Genomic DNA, 16,011 nt, shown 5'->3' with positions numbered 1-16,011 from the left:
CTTTTTTGGCTCCATTCTGCAATTCTCTCAGTGTACTTAACTTCTTTGATTTTGCTGCTTTTGTCAGCTTTTCAGATTTCACCACTGATGGACTCTTTTTAGCAGTTGAGGTGGCTTTTATAGCACCAGTGGGTTTCCTTGTCATTTCAGGGCTGATGCCATCATTAGCAAATCTAGACCACTTAGCAATTGGGGGAGTGGATTCAAGTTTTATTTGTTTAGGTTTAGCATCACCTCTTCTTGAGCTATACGACCTCTTCAGCCTAGTACCACTTTTAGTTAAGCAAGCAAATGTTAAATCAAACTTTGTGGGACCACCAGTAGTGACATCTTTTCAGAACGGAATTTCTCCAGAAACCTGTGCTGAGGTGAGTGACATACTAACATTTACAACTAACAGAGTAAAGTCATACTTGAAGAGTTACTAAGTCAAATTAATGGAAATCTTACTTTTAAAAATAGGATATTGTGAATATTGTTTGTTTTGACATGTTTCAAACTGTGGAATCCTCCAAATTGCTTGGGAAAGTGAAGCACACAATCTTTCACAACACTGATGTAGGTGCTTACACAGGTTTGAAGCTGAAAAACGTGTGAAAACATTTGAAGCTGTCCCAACATGGCTGACTCTGATAAAACATGCAGCCTTTTGTCCACAACACAAGGAGACAACCTAGTGTTGTATTGGATCAACCCCCTCTTCACACCTTGATGTGAAGATGTCAGAGAATCAAGCTGCCACGACATTGGCCAAAAGGTTAAATCTTGGCTGTGAGGTCATTTGCAGTATAAAAGCACAGCAGTTCCACCAAGAAACCCCTTCCCCTTCCCCAGAAACTCTCTACAGAAACGGCTCCTCTCCAGAAAGGCTCCCTGTACCAACTCAAGGGAGGAAGGAGAACTAAGAACTTGCCCGGATGCTCCAATCCAGTGAACCCAGAACCATCTTTTAATTTTCAAATTTTAATTGATAATTAAGATTTATGGTGAATCTTTAAGGTTTAGGTCAATTATATGCTATCTTGATTCCCTGTGTGTGGGTGGTGCCCGAGGACTTTAATTTATCAAAGTTATTATTATTATTATTTTTTTTTATTATCACCAACACTGAACTCTCTTTGGGTTCAGAGGGTTCAGGTCTGTTGCGGCACCACAGCAGATAAGAGCAAAAAAGAATTTGAGGGAATGGGGCATAAATACATAAACATATTACACCTCTGCAATGTTAAAAAAAATGTTAAAAAAAAACAGTACACAATCGAAAATAATAATGCTGAATTATTCCAACTGATGTGTACAGTAATAAGTAAAATGAGCGATAGAGAGAGAGAGAGAGAGAGAGAGAGAGAGAGAGAGAGAGAGAGAGAGTGCAGTGTTGGGGCAGCATGGGAATATTACATCTCCAACAATATTATACATATTATATATATTAAGTTGTGTAGTTCTGATGTGTTACTTCATTCTTCATTGATCACGTTTCAAGCTTTTGTTTAGCACTCACCCAGATGTTAGCTTCACATTCACAGAGGAGAGTGAAAGCAAAAATCCTGTCCTGTTCCGGCGCTCTCGCTGTCTTGCTGTCAACGACACTCATCCCTCCAGTTCTGTCACTTTCCACAACACTGCCGATTTGAAGACACTCCCTCCGCTCCTACACACACACACACACACACACACACACACACACACACACACACACACGCACACACACACACACACACACACACCTTTATTCAAATTAAGAAGACTAATGAATGAGCCAGTGTGTGAGTGTGGATGTAAATTTGGCTAGATTATCATATCAGACAAGAATGAGGAAACTGAGCGACATGAGTACAAGAAGAAAAATGGAAAGACAAAAGAAACAGAATGAAACATGATATGCAAGACCACAGCCTGACTTTAGACTTCAGTGTCTGTCATACATACACTGTCATACAAGATTTGGAATGATGATGGTAACCATCATCATTCCAAATCTTGACTTGTGTGAACCAGTCCCCATACTGAAACACGGTGCATTGACAATATACAGTCTATACTCAAGTACATATATGTATACAAGTAAACAAATCATACATCAAATTGAACTCTGTCTTATGTCAAAAATATAATACGGTACTAATTTGGTATAAATCTATCAAAACAATCTCAATGAAATGTTTGGAGAATTAAAAACCTTGTTTAAATGCGTCTGTCGCCATCTAGTGGTCAATTTGTTGCTCGACAGATGCCATCTATAGGCAACTGTTGTGCTTTAAAGTTTAAAGTTCACCGGACATAAAAAGAAATACGTCAAAAACAAGTTAGGAAGCTGCTATCACAATTGTCTTACACAATTCAACAAATTAACAACACAACAACAAAATCTAAGTTGTTAATGTTTTCTGATGCTGTCAAATGTCTCAAAGAACAGAAAACGTTTTGTAAGATTGATACTATTGATAGATTTGAGACATTAAAGTGTGTTTCCCAATTATGGCCTTTCTCTGACCATCCACTTATTGTTGCCCTCTGTTTTCTTTGGCCTATCTTTCCCCCAGTAGGGATTACGTACAAATGCAATCTGCATTGAACTTGTGTGCCTGTGTGAGGGCTCTGCACATCACAATGGAATGGAGGCATGATTAATGATGATTATTAGTCACACCTGTGGTTTTGCTGCTATGGCAGGCAGTGGCTCAGTGGGTAGTGCTTCCGCCTGGGAACCAGAGGGTCGCCGGTCGAGCCCCTGCCGAGGTGCCCCTGAGCAAGGCACCAAACCCTCAATTGCTCCCCCCTCTGCGAAGGGTGGTAATGTAATGTAATGGCTTTGGATAAAAGCGTCTGCCAAATGATCGTAATGCCAACTAAACATGTTCAGCGATTTCACGTGTACAATGACTGTGAGAGCCTGTAGGTCAATATTGATTTATTACTTAATTGTTGCTATAACAGGGGTACTAGAAATCCAATTTCAGTTGATAACTGGCCTCAGTACCACTAATATCGATTGGCCCTCCTAATAAAAGCGCAACTTTTGTTTGCATTACAGGAACGGCTCTATTGCAAAAGGGTCATTCCAGAATTGGAGGACATTTGGGCTTCAAAATTCTTGAAAAATAAACCTTCTCTTTTCTGATTTTCTGCTACATATTCATCAATAATAGGTAATAAACTATCAAAGGCTTGATTAGCTCAGCTTAAAGATCAATGGTACAATTTTTATTACATGATTTATTTGGTGTTTACAATACTTGGTGCAAGCCTGTTACCAACACTGAGCAACATGAAAAAAGTACATTATTGATTTCTGAAATATAATTCCTTTTCCATTAAGTAAATAAAGTAACATTCTCTCTGAATAACCATTTGATTTCACATATGACTTGATTTTAATTAATTTTAACAACTTTCTAAATCTGTCTCACCCAACTTTTCAATAATGGCATGTTTCACTTTACCAATTTCAGTATTTATTGTACAATATTTACTCTAACACATTTTGCATATGATTGCATAAACTCTTTAAAGGAAAATGGGTCAAACCCTTTTGAGCTGAGAAAGTAATTTAGGATTATTTTCAATTAAAATGATATGGTAACAGGGTTGAAATTAGGGTAACAGGGTTGCATAAAGTAAGATGGATGACTAGCTACATTATTTTTGATTATAGATCATCATATAAAAGTGACAAATAAATGCCCAAGACACCAAAGTGTTCTTTGAATAACTTTTAATACCTTCTGTCGCACTTTTCCTCAAATAACACCCAAAAAATAGAAGAAATGATAATAATTAAAGAAACTTTGCTGAAACTTACCTTTTGGTTCAGAACATTGCTTTTAAACCTTTGATGGCTGGCTGCCCTAGCCTATCAACATATTCACTCTAACACTGAGTTAAAAACATTTCACTCTAACACTTAGCTGAAAACTTGTCATCTGCTTTAGAACATCGGTCTTCTAATATTCCACTTTACTCTTCATGGCTGACCAGAGTGTTCCATTGGTCTTCTGCGATGGCCAGGTGGCGTGAGGTAACAATTTGTGGCGGTGGAATGATGGTCAGCATATCCTCAAAGGGATACCAATGGACATCCTCCCTCAGCGGCCAGAAAAAGCGGTTTCCCCCCACTCTGTGCATACATTTCACCTGGCAGTGGGTCTCATTCACCTCTTGGATGATCCCTGGGTAGATGTGGCCCTCATACAGCAGGGCACACCATTTACCCACAACCTCTGGAGTATGCCACTGCTCTTCTTCTGGTGTGCTGTGTGTTAGGTCTTCTGTGTGGTCATCTGTGGAATTAAAGCTGAAGCTTTTGGTTTTCTGGCAATTACATTCCAGATTCCCATTTGCAGAACACATGCAGCTGATGTCGCGGTAGAGCATTTTTCCAGGTGAAAGAGTAATCACCTGGCAAGGCAAGATCAGTCATACACAAGTTAGTTCAAAGTGCTTTAACTAAATAAGAATCATGGAGAAATAGTGAAGTGAATACCTGGTGAGGCCTCATTGTGGATGGTACCGCTGGAAGGTCAGCCGGCATTTCCTTCACTGCATCATCTACATCTTGCTCCTGGATGTAATACAATTTTATCTTTGATTGACCATCATTCAGAGCTTGGTAAAGGGACATTGCCGTGGGAATATCAACTCCTTGGCAGACAAGCCTGTCAGCCCTCCTCTTCAGTGTGCCACCTATGCCATCTGGGGCTCCTTTGCCATGACTGGCTTCAAAGTAATTCCAGGTTCCCCTTGTAAATCCCCTCTTAAAAATTTCAGTGCAAAAAAGGTAAAAGTTTCTACGCTGTTTGTATTGTGTGCAGGGCCCATCGCTAAAAAAATGCACAGTTGTCACATCTGGGAATTTTTCTCTGATTTCCTTCAGAATGGGTTCCATGTGTTTCCATATTGCAGGCGGTCCCTTCAATCTTGAGGCCGATATGGTGCAGAAGGAGATAGGAGCCGATTCTCCCCCCACGTGATAAATACCAGTGTGTAAAGTGGCCTGTTGGTGGGATGCACCAAAATGAACAGACTGCACTTCTACACTGTATTTGCAAGAATAGTTTTCTGAGAAATAACATGGACTACACATTGGTTGGCAGGGAGGTTCTGCTTCAGGGCCCGTGAGAAAGCATACTGCTGCCTGATGTTGTAGAGATGACGCCTAAACTTCTGGAGCAAAGTGGCAAATGTTTCCACCAGCTCTTCTTGTGAGGATTCATATTCTTTTTTCAAAGTGACCTTTGAGGTTGCTCCATAGTCATCTTTGTGCTTTTTGTCAACAGTTGCCCACTGAAGGTAGGAGACACGATCAGTAGCTTTGTAATGGCCTGTGAGTGGATAGCTCTTATTGCTGCACTTGTCACATTCTCCATACATACATTGCTTGCTTGTGATGTCACACGTGATGGCTTCTGTCAGGCTCTCCAAATTGAACGTGTCAATGATGTGCATCTGATGAAACTTTTTAGCAATAAAGCCAAGATTTTCATGTTGTTTGCACATACATGTTTCACAATCTGCCAGCGTTGGGTGCACAACCCAATAGGGACGAAGTGTGCAAAACAGCGAGTATGACAGCTGGATGTTGGTCTGCTCAGCGAGGAACCTCAAATGGAGGTTCTTCACTGAATCCAGAAGTAGTCTTTTATGCATTTTCTTTTTTCCTTTTGTGACCGTTTGCTTTTTTCCAGTAGTGATCCTGCTCACATTGTCACGTACAAAGAATGACGTTACCTTTTCTTTTAGTCCCACACCAATTCCAGTGTATTCCAAAGTACCTCCTGTGCCAATTTCTGCAGCCTGTACTTCTTCAGGATTTTGCTGGTGATAACTGCTGCAATTAGTTGTCTGTGACTCTCTCTCTTTGATTTTTTGTACTTTGTACGCACTTCCTCAGCTACTGCTGTATGGAACAACAGGGTTCTTCTTAGGGATGTGTGCGAAGCTTCCCTGAGTATTTTGTTGACTTTGGCTCTTGGAGATGGACGAGTCATTTTCAATCGTTGAAGCCGTTTCCTGTATTTTTCTGTTTTCTGTTCTGCTCTTCTCAACTTTTCTTCTAGTTCCTCTTGCTTCCTTTTTGATCTTTTTTGGGCAGCCCATGGTCTTCTTCTCCCAGCATCACTTTTCCTAAAAGAAACATACAGTATAAGCATTAATTTTGTTCCATAACAATTTCACCTGCAGCAAAATATGCATTAGCAGCCTTTACCATTTTGTGCTTACACTAACTTACATTACTCAATAACCTTATTGTATGCTTACCTTGAAGTCACAGGTTGAGAGCTGGAGGTAGATTCTGGATATTCTGCCCTAATCGGGATTTCTGGTGAGACTGGAGGTTCAGGGGTGATTGGAGGGGTTATTAACCCTTCAGGTAACTTTCTCCTGGCTTTACTCCTCTTATGAGCCTCTCTCCACTTTTTGTTGTTGTCTGGCTGTCCTCTCCCACTGCGGTCTTTTTGAAGCAACTTCTTTCCTGTTTCTACATCTTTTTTCCATTTCTCTCTTTCTTTGAGTAAGTACTGTTGTCTCCTTTGTACATCAGCATCACGCTTGGCTCGGTAGCGTCTCTGCTTTTCAGCAGCACTCAATGGTGGGCCACACTGTATGAAAAACAATTTATCTAACTTAATTTAGTGTCCCCTATTATGAATTGTAACTCTTTGTTTGAATACAGTTTTATTTATGTAAAGTTAATAATCCCATCGAGGTAGTTTGCTACAGTTTGCCAGAATAGAGGACCCAAGATGCAGATTCACCGGCAATTATTTATTCAGACGAGGCACAAATATCCCAGGAAACTCGGAATCACAAAAGAGATAAGATAAGATAAGATAAAAGTTTATTATCCCGAGGGAAATTACTGTGCAACAGTTACAGTACAGGATGAAACAAAAACCAGAAATCAGATATCACCCAACTAGTGCAATAATGAAATGTGCATAAAATGGGCAGGAAGTAAAGACAACAGGGACATGGACACGACAGGGTTTCAAAATAAAACAGGAAGCACATGCAACAAGACAGATCCTAACATAGTTGCTGCAACTATAATCCATTTGGACTACCATTAGGAAATAAAAGGAAAACGATTCAGTATGTAAAATTCAGAAATGTGTTAACAATATGTAGAGTAACTAAATTATATCTCAGATAATGTAAATTGTTGAATTGAATTACAAATAATAGTTTCTAAAGTCTCAGTAAACTGGAGGAGGTGCAACCCTGTTACTCTAATCACAGCAACAGGGTTGCAGGTAACAGGGTTGCAAATCCGTACTAATGTTGGCTTTCTCTCAGGAGTAGAAGCTAGCTGTTTAGCTAGCTGTTACTGCTGACCAAGAGGACAAACTTACTTCTGTAAATAAGTAAAGAAAAAAAAAAACAATGATTGTCTTATTCTGATCATATGCTTAACAGGGTTGCATGAGGTAGAGTGAGACATTCAAGAAAGGCTAACTATGTTATAAAAATATAAAAAATTGAAGAGAGGACATACCTTTGCTCTACCCATTCTTTTGGAAAACTGTTTGATGATGTCAAGTCCAGCGTATCATGTGATTCACTGCTTTCTTCTTCTTCTACCATGCTAAAAAGGTTATGGTAACAGGGTTGCGTGCATGTTGTGGGACACACGTTCCATGAATAATTATTATTATTTGAAAGATTATGTTTATTAAAACAAATGTTCCCACAGTTACAAGAGACAGCAATGAAACAAAATAATAACAAAAAAAAGAAATTTAAATTTCATTTTAACTGTTTTATTTGAGATTCAATTTGGTCATTAGGGGGGTGGGACAAGAGAAAAATTGCATTTTAGGGGGTACTCCATACTTATTTGGTATTTTTAAAACTATTTTCAAGCATTCTTTTTTCTTAGTTCTTTTAGATTTGGTCTCAGGACAAGTAAATTTACTCAGAAACTGCATGTTTTAGTATTTTGTATGTGGATTATTTAAAATTTGATGGGTGGGACGTAAAATGTCCTCCAGTTCTGGGATGACCCAAAAAGTGACGGACACATGTCGAGCCGTGGTTGAGGCTTCTGGTCACGAATTTAAGCTTACGGTATGTGGAAATAAATAAATGTTTGCACATAATACAATTGTTTCTCTATTTTTCATATACTGATTAAATATATTTATATATTTATCTAAATATAAATAATCTCACCTTGGCACTTTCTGAAAGTCAAGAAAGATAAACAATCTGGGTTTTCAGATAAACAAATATAAAGCTCTGACCTCTGAACACGTGATACAATATCCTTTCCCAGGTCAAAGTCAAACACTCTTGGTTGTTTATCCTCGATATGAGTCAGAATATCACAAATGATGATTTCATAAAACCATTTAACTTATCGATTAAAAACAAGCCCTTCTAAATAATCCTCCTCTAGATGATGATGAAATTTGATAACTGATTATTATTATTATTCTTTCTTCATTCTGCTGTGCCACACTTTCTCTTTAGTTGTTTGTTGACTGTGTCGAGGGTTGACCCAATTTTACCGTTAAAACCATTACGCAAGACGAGGGTTAAAAGTCCGCGGGAGTGTCCAGTGCGAGCTATTGCACCCACGTCGTTAAGATTGTTATATCCTGCTGTATAAAACTAATTAGCAAAGAAAGCTCTAATCTTAACTCGCCACCATCAATGGGATTGAATTCTTTGAGGTGTGACGTACTGTCAAAGACACACACAAAGATTTTCAGTTTATTTGAGGGAAACCCTTGCAGTTAGTTCAGATAAGGCTGTGACTATATTTCCATGACGTGGAAGTTATAGAGTAGAAGAGTTGGTCATTTGCCCACATGCGCACACACACACCCAGTGTCCAACCCCACCCTCCAATGTCTTCCAGCATTGTATATATTCAGGGACATGGGGCTGGGGGGGAAAACACAGGAGGAGGATTTCCAAGCAGCTGAGTAACGTCAAGGTATGATGGTCAAGTTTTCATTTTTCATTACACAGGTTTTTGAATTTCAAATTTGAGTCACATTTTTATTTCACAAAGTTTGGCATTGACAGCATTTTCATCTATTAATAATCATATATAGAAATTTCAATTATCAACCTGATGATTTCGGTCATGATTATGAAAATCTAATTAACATAATGATTGTGATATAATTGTAAAGTGAGTTACAGTATTCAGTATATATTGAATTTATCCATGTGTTTCTTACATATCCTGTTATATATAAAATGTAGAATTATACGGATTAAACACCACAATAGGATTTTACTGAGCTCTAGATAATAATTCATGATGCAAAACCTATAAAAATACTGTTCACTGATCGTCTGGTTGATCTTTACCTGATAAGAATACGGCTGTCCTGGGACTTTAATTGACTCATTCAGCAAGAAGTTAAAATCAGGACACAAATCAACCGAATTGCAGTAAAATCTATTTTATTATTGATGATTTGGAGTTGAATCTGTCTGAATCTTTCTGTCTTTAGTGTCATCATGGCTGCAGTGCTGGTCACCCTGCTGGTCTTGTGTCTATCAGGCCCATCTGAGGCCTTTGTCCCCATTGGAGGTGGGGCATCTACTCATGTCAGCATTGGAGGAACGGCTCTATTGCAAAAAGTGACGGACACATGTCGAGCCGTGGTTGAGGCGTCTGGTCATGAATTTAAGCCTACGGTATGTGGAAATAAATAAATGTATGCACATAATACAATTGTAGCCACACGCAACACTAAAGCACAAGCTAAAAATACACATTCGCATGTTTCACCCACGTTGCTTTATGGGCGACATTCCAGCCTGGATTTCCTGAAATGCATTGCCCATCCCTATTGCTTCTGTTAAGATATGTGTATCTGCTGTTCATATAATTGTGTACGCTCTACACACTCTTCTTTGCATGTTTCTGGAACTATACCTGTATCCTCTAACCATTGACCTCTGACCTCAGGGCCACTCTCCTGAAGAGCTGGTCAGGGCCTGTTTAGGCCCCACAGCAACTGGAGAAGTGTCGGGTGCCAAATTTCACTCGGCACTCCAAGAGATCTACGTGCAGAATGGACTGGTAGATCGGGACTTTGTCAACAGGTGAGTGGAGATGAGCATAGAAAATAAAACAAAACAATTGGAGTCAATGTGCTGTTGTCAAATGGATGAAGCAACATGTGAAAAATTGTTCCCAGCGCTCCACACCACTTCAACTCAGAGAGATTCATGGAGGGGCGCGGTCTCATTATGGAGGGCATGGCCAGCATCAAGGCAAACGTTCGCAAGGAGAACTTTCAGGCTGCCAGAGAAACACTGGGCAGAGTCCTTCATACATTGCAGGTGAGAGTGAAAGAGTGAGACAGCAAGACAATTCAATTCAATTGTCCCATGAGAGAAATCTGTACTGTAATACATTCACTTTACTATTTATATATGTGCTGAATATGAAATCATCTACCCTCTTCCTGTTTCTCTCTCTCTCTCTCTCTGTATACATTCAGGATTTCTACAGTCACAGTAACTGGGTGGAGCTCGGAAACAGAGAACCATACATCAATCTCATACGCCCTGACCTTCCTCTGGAAAACCTGGCAGGTGTGTTCCGTAGTAAAATTGTAATAATCTATTCCTTTATATCATGTGCATGTGTGTGTGTGTGTGTGTGTATGCGTGTGTGTGTGTGATACTGCTGTCATAAAAGTGAAGCTATGTTACATGATGGGTGAGGCAAAATACACAAGTACATAATGTACACAATACATAATGTCCACATCATTATAGGTGGGGTAAAATTCCATGAATCATGCTATGGATCAAAGAGCAAAATGTATTATTTTGTCAATGGAGGGTGCGGAGTGTGGAGTGTGGGAATTATTTTCAGATAAACATAAGGCTTTAACAAGACAAGTGGAGATAAAGGAAAGTTTTCAGAAAATAGATCAGGGAAATGTTCTTCCAATGCCCTGGGGTAGACTGGCGACCTACCCAGGGGCCGCTGGGAAAGGCTCCAGCACCCCTGTGACCCTGAGAGGATAAGTGGCTTTAGAGAATGGATGGATGGATGTATGAGTGTGGGATAGACGACCTCCATTATCCCTACTATACACAACAGTTCTCAGTCTTGATGCCTTGTGACCTTATGACATGAAGTAATGCCTATTTGTTAATCTGGTATGTTCTATGCCGAATGTCTCATTCTTGTTTACATTTTGCTTGTGCAGATGTTGACACTGCCACCTGCAGTGACTGTTCCATTGGGACATGTCCCAACACGATCCTTCCTAACATCATCAAAGAGAAGAAACTGACATCAGGCTACATGGGAATCTTCTCTAATGCCAAGCCAAAAGGTATGACAACTCAACCCATCCATACATCCTACACCCTTATTCTTACACAATGTTAATGAACAAAGGTTGTGTTTGACCCAATTCCATTAATTAGTCATTACAATCTTGAAGAATGTATTATGGATTTAGGCATCAATGGTTTCAATGGCTTTTTTGTTGTTACATATAACGGTCAAATAAAACTCTTCACAACTATCACCATCATTTCCAGTATACAACAGAAAAAGTAGAAAAGGAGCCACTTCCTGTCTCTTTTACCTATTTTTGTGCTGTGCCAGGTAAATGTAGCCATGGAGGTAAAGCTGATCTGACGAGCTCTGCAATCCCTCGTGGTGGCATCAGCAAAGATGAGCGTAGGTCAGACAACGTAGCTCTGCATACAGCTGCTGTAAACGTAGCCACAGCTGCCAGCCTCCAGCTGCTGGAGGACATCCGATTGGCTGCTGGTGACAACGATTTCCTGAGGTAGAATGGTTCAAATTCTATGCATACTATTTATACCGACTAAAGAACTGTACTAAGGCACATTTCTGAGGTACTGGTATTTTACTGGACTACTTCCATTTTGTGTAACCTGTTACTATGGAAATGTTAATTCCCAAGTAACAGGTAATCACTTTTTTTTTTTTAAATATTTTAGTGCATACTGATGAGTGTGCTACAAGTCAATGAAATGGTTCAATAGCTTTAACCTGATCATCAAATCTCCCATTTTTCCTCATGCAGAATGATGGGGATTGCCCGCTCATCCGTTTTATGTTTTGTGATTGACACCACTGGCAGCATGTCAGATGACATTGATGAAGCCAGAGCAGTTGTGAATGAAATCATTGACGGCAAAAAAGGAACCCAGGATGAGCCCTCCGAGTATATTCTAGTTCCCTTCAATGATCCTGGTATGTGCCCCCACAAAAATCATGTATACGACAGCAATTAGAGTTGGTACAGTTTACAAATACACAACATTTCAGCGCAATACATGTCTCAAGTAATCATTTAAAAAGCCTTTGTGAACTTTCTGTGTGCTTTGTAGAATTTGGACCTATGGTCAGGACAACTGACCCTGATATAATGAAAAGCGAAATTTCTAAGCTCAGAGCAAAAGGAGGTGGTGATCTCCCAGAGATGTGCCTATCAGGACTTCAGGTATTAACACTGTCACAGCGGTAGATTGATTGAGCATTTTTAATATTATTCCTTCTGTTACCATGTTAACTTTTACCAGATTGAAAGTAAACTTCTTCATTCATTGTCTGATTTCTTCTCTAGTTAGCTCTCACTGGTGCTCCTGCCTCTTCCCAAATCTATGTGTTCACTGATGCTACGGCCAAAGACATCGCACTCAAGGACACTATTGTTGCTCTCATCAGGAGCACTAAATCAACAGTAATTATTGAATTTTTCACTCGTTGCATCAAGTTGAGTTTTGCTTGACAGACTCCACTGCAAGCATTTACTTCCTACCTACCTACCTCTTTCAACACTCACTTCCTTCCCTGACCACATCCCCTCTTTCCACAGGTGTCATTTTTCATGACAGGACCCGGTTCAAGGCGCCGCCGTTCCATTAGAGCTGCGTCTTTTAATGACTATAAAGATTTGGCTCTGGCTTCTGGTGGCCAAGCCATCCAGGTGGCCAAGAACCAGCTGCCTCAGGCTACAGAAGTCATCCTTGACACGTCCACTTCAGCTCTGGTAAAATGTTTTTTAGCATTGAGTAAAATCCATGATTCTCAAATTCTCAAGCAATTGTGAGCCAAGGCTGAAAAATATAAATAGAGATTGCCCTCTCCTCTTCCTTAGGTAACGGTTCTTCAGCGAGCAAGAAACCCTGGGAAGCAGGAGACCTTCCCCTTCATGTTGGATGAATCTCTGAAAAACATCACCATCTACATCACAGGAACATCCATTACTTTCACACTGACCAACCCTGCAGGTAAAGCACCAACACTGTTTTCATTTAACCGACAGGAACACATTTATATGGCAAATTTAAATAGATTGTATTTAAATAAGATCATAAAAAGACTAAAACATGGCTCTGATGAGCAGTGTAAACACAGTTTATCATCATCAGTACAAAACACTCTTATTTAAATTTGGCTGCTCAGCCAGATGCTCCACTGTAGTTGTGCTTTGGATTGAATGCATTGTAGGAGGGGCTGAAATGTGCCAATACACTGAAAGTATTATTAGCATTATTACTACAAGTTAACTAACTGGAGAAATTGACCCAATAAGCACAACATAAAGTCAAAATAATAAAGAGGAGCTCCATGGTGATACTTTAGTGCCTATGCCTTAATTTTCACGTGCTACTTTTCATTTAGAATTACTGAATACTATTTAACATATAACATTTCTTTATTTTAGCTCCTCCTAAATACAGGAAAATTACTAAAATACAACAAATAAAATACACATGAAATGGGTGATTTACTTCTCTGTGCTGTTTGCCTAGTTAACTGACAGAATGTTTAGCTCCCTACATGACTCAATCTATGTGGCTGATTGACTGATGATGCATGCTTACTACTTCCAGGTGTGAGTCAGAGCCACAGTGAAGCTAGTGGAAATCTGGGGACCATTCAGACTGTGGGCAACCTGAGGAGAATTCGCCTTAACGCCGACATGCAGACAGGAACCTGGCAGATCAACATCAACTCCAACCAGCCGTACACACTCAAAGTCACAGGTGTTACATCCTTCTGTCTGCAATTTCTTTCACTGACATAATGGTTTACAGACTGGGATCATTTAGAGGTTCTGTAACTTTGTGCATTTCTTTCCAGGCCAAAGCATTATAACCTTTATCTACGACTTCGTGGAGGCTTTTGGTGGACCACACCCGGGTTACGCAGTAATCAGTGGGCGTCCACAAGCAGGTACAAGCAATAAAGCAATGAGTGTTCATCTCTCTCATTCTTTGCATTGACATGCTTATCACAGAAGTCTTACACATTTTACTGCACTATATAAAAATCCCAAATAATCACGTGTAATCATTATGACAGTATGATAGAGATATAAGCTAATGAGGATAAGATTCCTTGAAGATGTGAAAGTTGTTTTTCCTTACCATGCTTCTTCTCTCTTCTGGACATTCAGGCCAGCCAGCTAATCTGCTGCTCTCAGTAATAGCTAGAAAAGGTCCGTCCTCCATGACTGTTGGTGAAGTTGGTTTGGTAACAGTGTCTGGTCCTGAGTCTGTTAGCAATGGCAAAACAACTGACATGGGCAACGGGGACATCCTATTGACTATCGATAAAGTCCCTGAGGGGGAGTTTGTGGTCATGCTTAAAGGAACTGACAAAGAGTCAAACAGTCTGTTTCAGAGGCAGTCCACCACCTCAATGTCTGTCTCCAAGGTCAACATCCAGGTCAGTGAAAACACTGAAGAATACATTTTTTTAAATTATGGGAGCAATTTTCAAAATGGTAGTTCTACAACAACCATTACCCAGGACAGTGGCTATATGCCCAAACACAGTTAAAATGGTTCCGTCTTCTTCCACTTTCCCTTTCAGGTTATTGTAGACAGCAGCGTGGAACCCGGAGAAACCCTCTCACTGCCCTTCAGTGTCATAACTCAGGGGTCTGGTGGTGCATATCAGGTCAATGCCAGAAATGATAAAAACCTTGCCATGACCTATCCACCAAGGTGAGATTGTCAAGTGTCAACGGCTGCCTGCTTCTTGCTTCTACCTGCTGCATTACTTTCTATATCATGTGCAGAGAAATCAAACACCAATGTGTACACAACACATGTAATCATCATGTCTACTTTCCTCTTACTTACAGCCTCTCGTTGAAAACTGGGCAATATAGTAATGCTACCTTGACCATGAAGCCACCTGCCGACACACTGTCAGGAACTGATATCACACTGACAATTGAAGTCAAGTCCTCCAGCGGTGCCGACTCCAACTATGCTGTCCTGAGAATCTCTGTTGTTCAGAAGGTAACCTGACACACAAATGATTCAAGACACAATAAATATGAAGGTTGTACACTCTGTGTATTCTGTCATTGCCTTTTGCTGCACTAAGCCGACAGAATTAAGTCTTTGTGATACTTAAACATTGTACATTTGTGAATTTCTCCCATGTACAGATTACAGATTTTACTCCGCCATTGTGCCAAATGGTGAGTGTCCTGGCTGATGACTGCCCTGCTGATGTGTCTCAGTGTTCACCTTTCCAATGGGAGCTCTCAGCCAACATCACTGATGGTAATGGCACCGGCATAGTGAAAATTCTCAAGCGGCAGGGTGATGGATCCCTCTCATACTCCTCGCTGAGTGCTCCCATTGTTCAGGCAAACTACAACGCCTCCTGCTGTTCACAGATTGTTGAGTTTGTTGCCGTAGATGAAGTAGGCAACGTGGGCAAGTGCTACCATTCTATTGTGCGTTCTGGTGGCCCTCCTGCTCTGACTGTGTCTATGTCACTGTGGTTGTGCCTTTTGATATCTGCCTTCATGTCAGCCTTACATTGATTAAAAATGTCAGTTGTCTCGGTTTGAATGTTTATTGTGCACTGATGCGGTCAGATGTTTTCTATTTAGACATCATATTGTGAGGGAGTTGCTTAAATATGCTTAAATATGATTGATGAAGCAAATGGATGATGGACGTAAACTTTTCTACAGTTCTGACATATAATATTTAGAATAAAATAATAAAGGAACCTTG

The 16,011-nt window shown here is 40.1% G+C and overlaps 1 protein-coding gene across 3 annotated transcripts; it reads left to right on the top strand.

Moving 5' to 3' along the window:
• The first annotated feature begins 275 nt into the window (after positions 1–275).
• Positions 276–15,981, top strand: LOC142996794 (von Willebrand factor A domain-containing protein 7-like). 3 transcript variants are annotated; one of them, XM_076147883.1, is made up of 18 exons: positions 276–368; positions 9,471–9,657; positions 9,932–10,068; positions 10,164–10,308; positions 10,470–10,563; positions 11,190–11,318; positions 11,597–11,783; positions 12,045–12,214; positions 12,352–12,464; positions 12,588–12,704; positions 12,840–13,013; positions 13,122–13,254; positions 13,861–14,013; positions 14,111–14,203; positions 14,427–14,698; positions 14,846–14,979; positions 15,120–15,279; positions 15,432–15,981. In XM_076147883.1, the coding sequence occupies exons 2-18, from the start codon at positions 9,478–9,480 to the stop codon at positions 15,813–15,815; spliced, it is 2,775 nt and encodes a 924-aa protein (XP_076003998.1). In that variant the 5' UTR covers positions 276–368; positions 9,471–9,477; the 3' UTR covers positions 15,816–15,981. The 3 variants fall into 3 exon arrangements, with proteins under 3 accessions (XP_076003998.1, XP_076003997.1, XP_076003999.1); XM_076147882.1 differs by lacking the exon at positions 276–368 and adding an exon at positions 8,835–8,941; XM_076147884.1 differs by lacking the exons at positions 276–368; positions 11,190–11,318 and adding an exon at positions 8,835–8,941.
• Positions 15,982–16,011: the final 30 nt, after the last annotated feature.

The sequence above is a fragment of the Genypterus blacodes genome, unplaced genomic scaffold, assembly GCF_046128005.1.
Source record: "Genypterus blacodes isolate CSIRO-AG114 ecotype Tasmania unplaced genomic scaffold, CSIRO-AGI_Gbla_v1 ptg000039l_1, whole genome shotgun sequence".
Classification (NCBI taxonomy): domain Eukaryota; kingdom Metazoa; phylum Chordata; class Actinopteri; order Ophidiiformes; family Ophidiidae; genus Genypterus; species Genypterus blacodes.
This window is presented reverse-complemented; position numbering and strand designations above follow the sequence as displayed.

Excerpts from the sequence above, each read along its gene's own strand:
- LOC142996794 (XM_076147883.1), top strand. The coding sequence starts at position 9,478 with ATGGCTGCAGTGCTGGTCACCCTGCTGGTCTTGTGTCTATCAGGCCCA. Across the intron at positions 11,784-12,044 it reads GGTGACAACGATTTCCTGAG|AATGATGGGGATTGCCCGCT; the intron begins GTAGAATGGTTC and ends TTCCTCATGCAG. Across the intron at positions 13,255-13,860 it reads CACACTGACCAACCCTGCAG|GTGTGAGTCAGAGCCACAGT; the intron begins GTAAAGCACCAA and ends TACTACTTCCAG.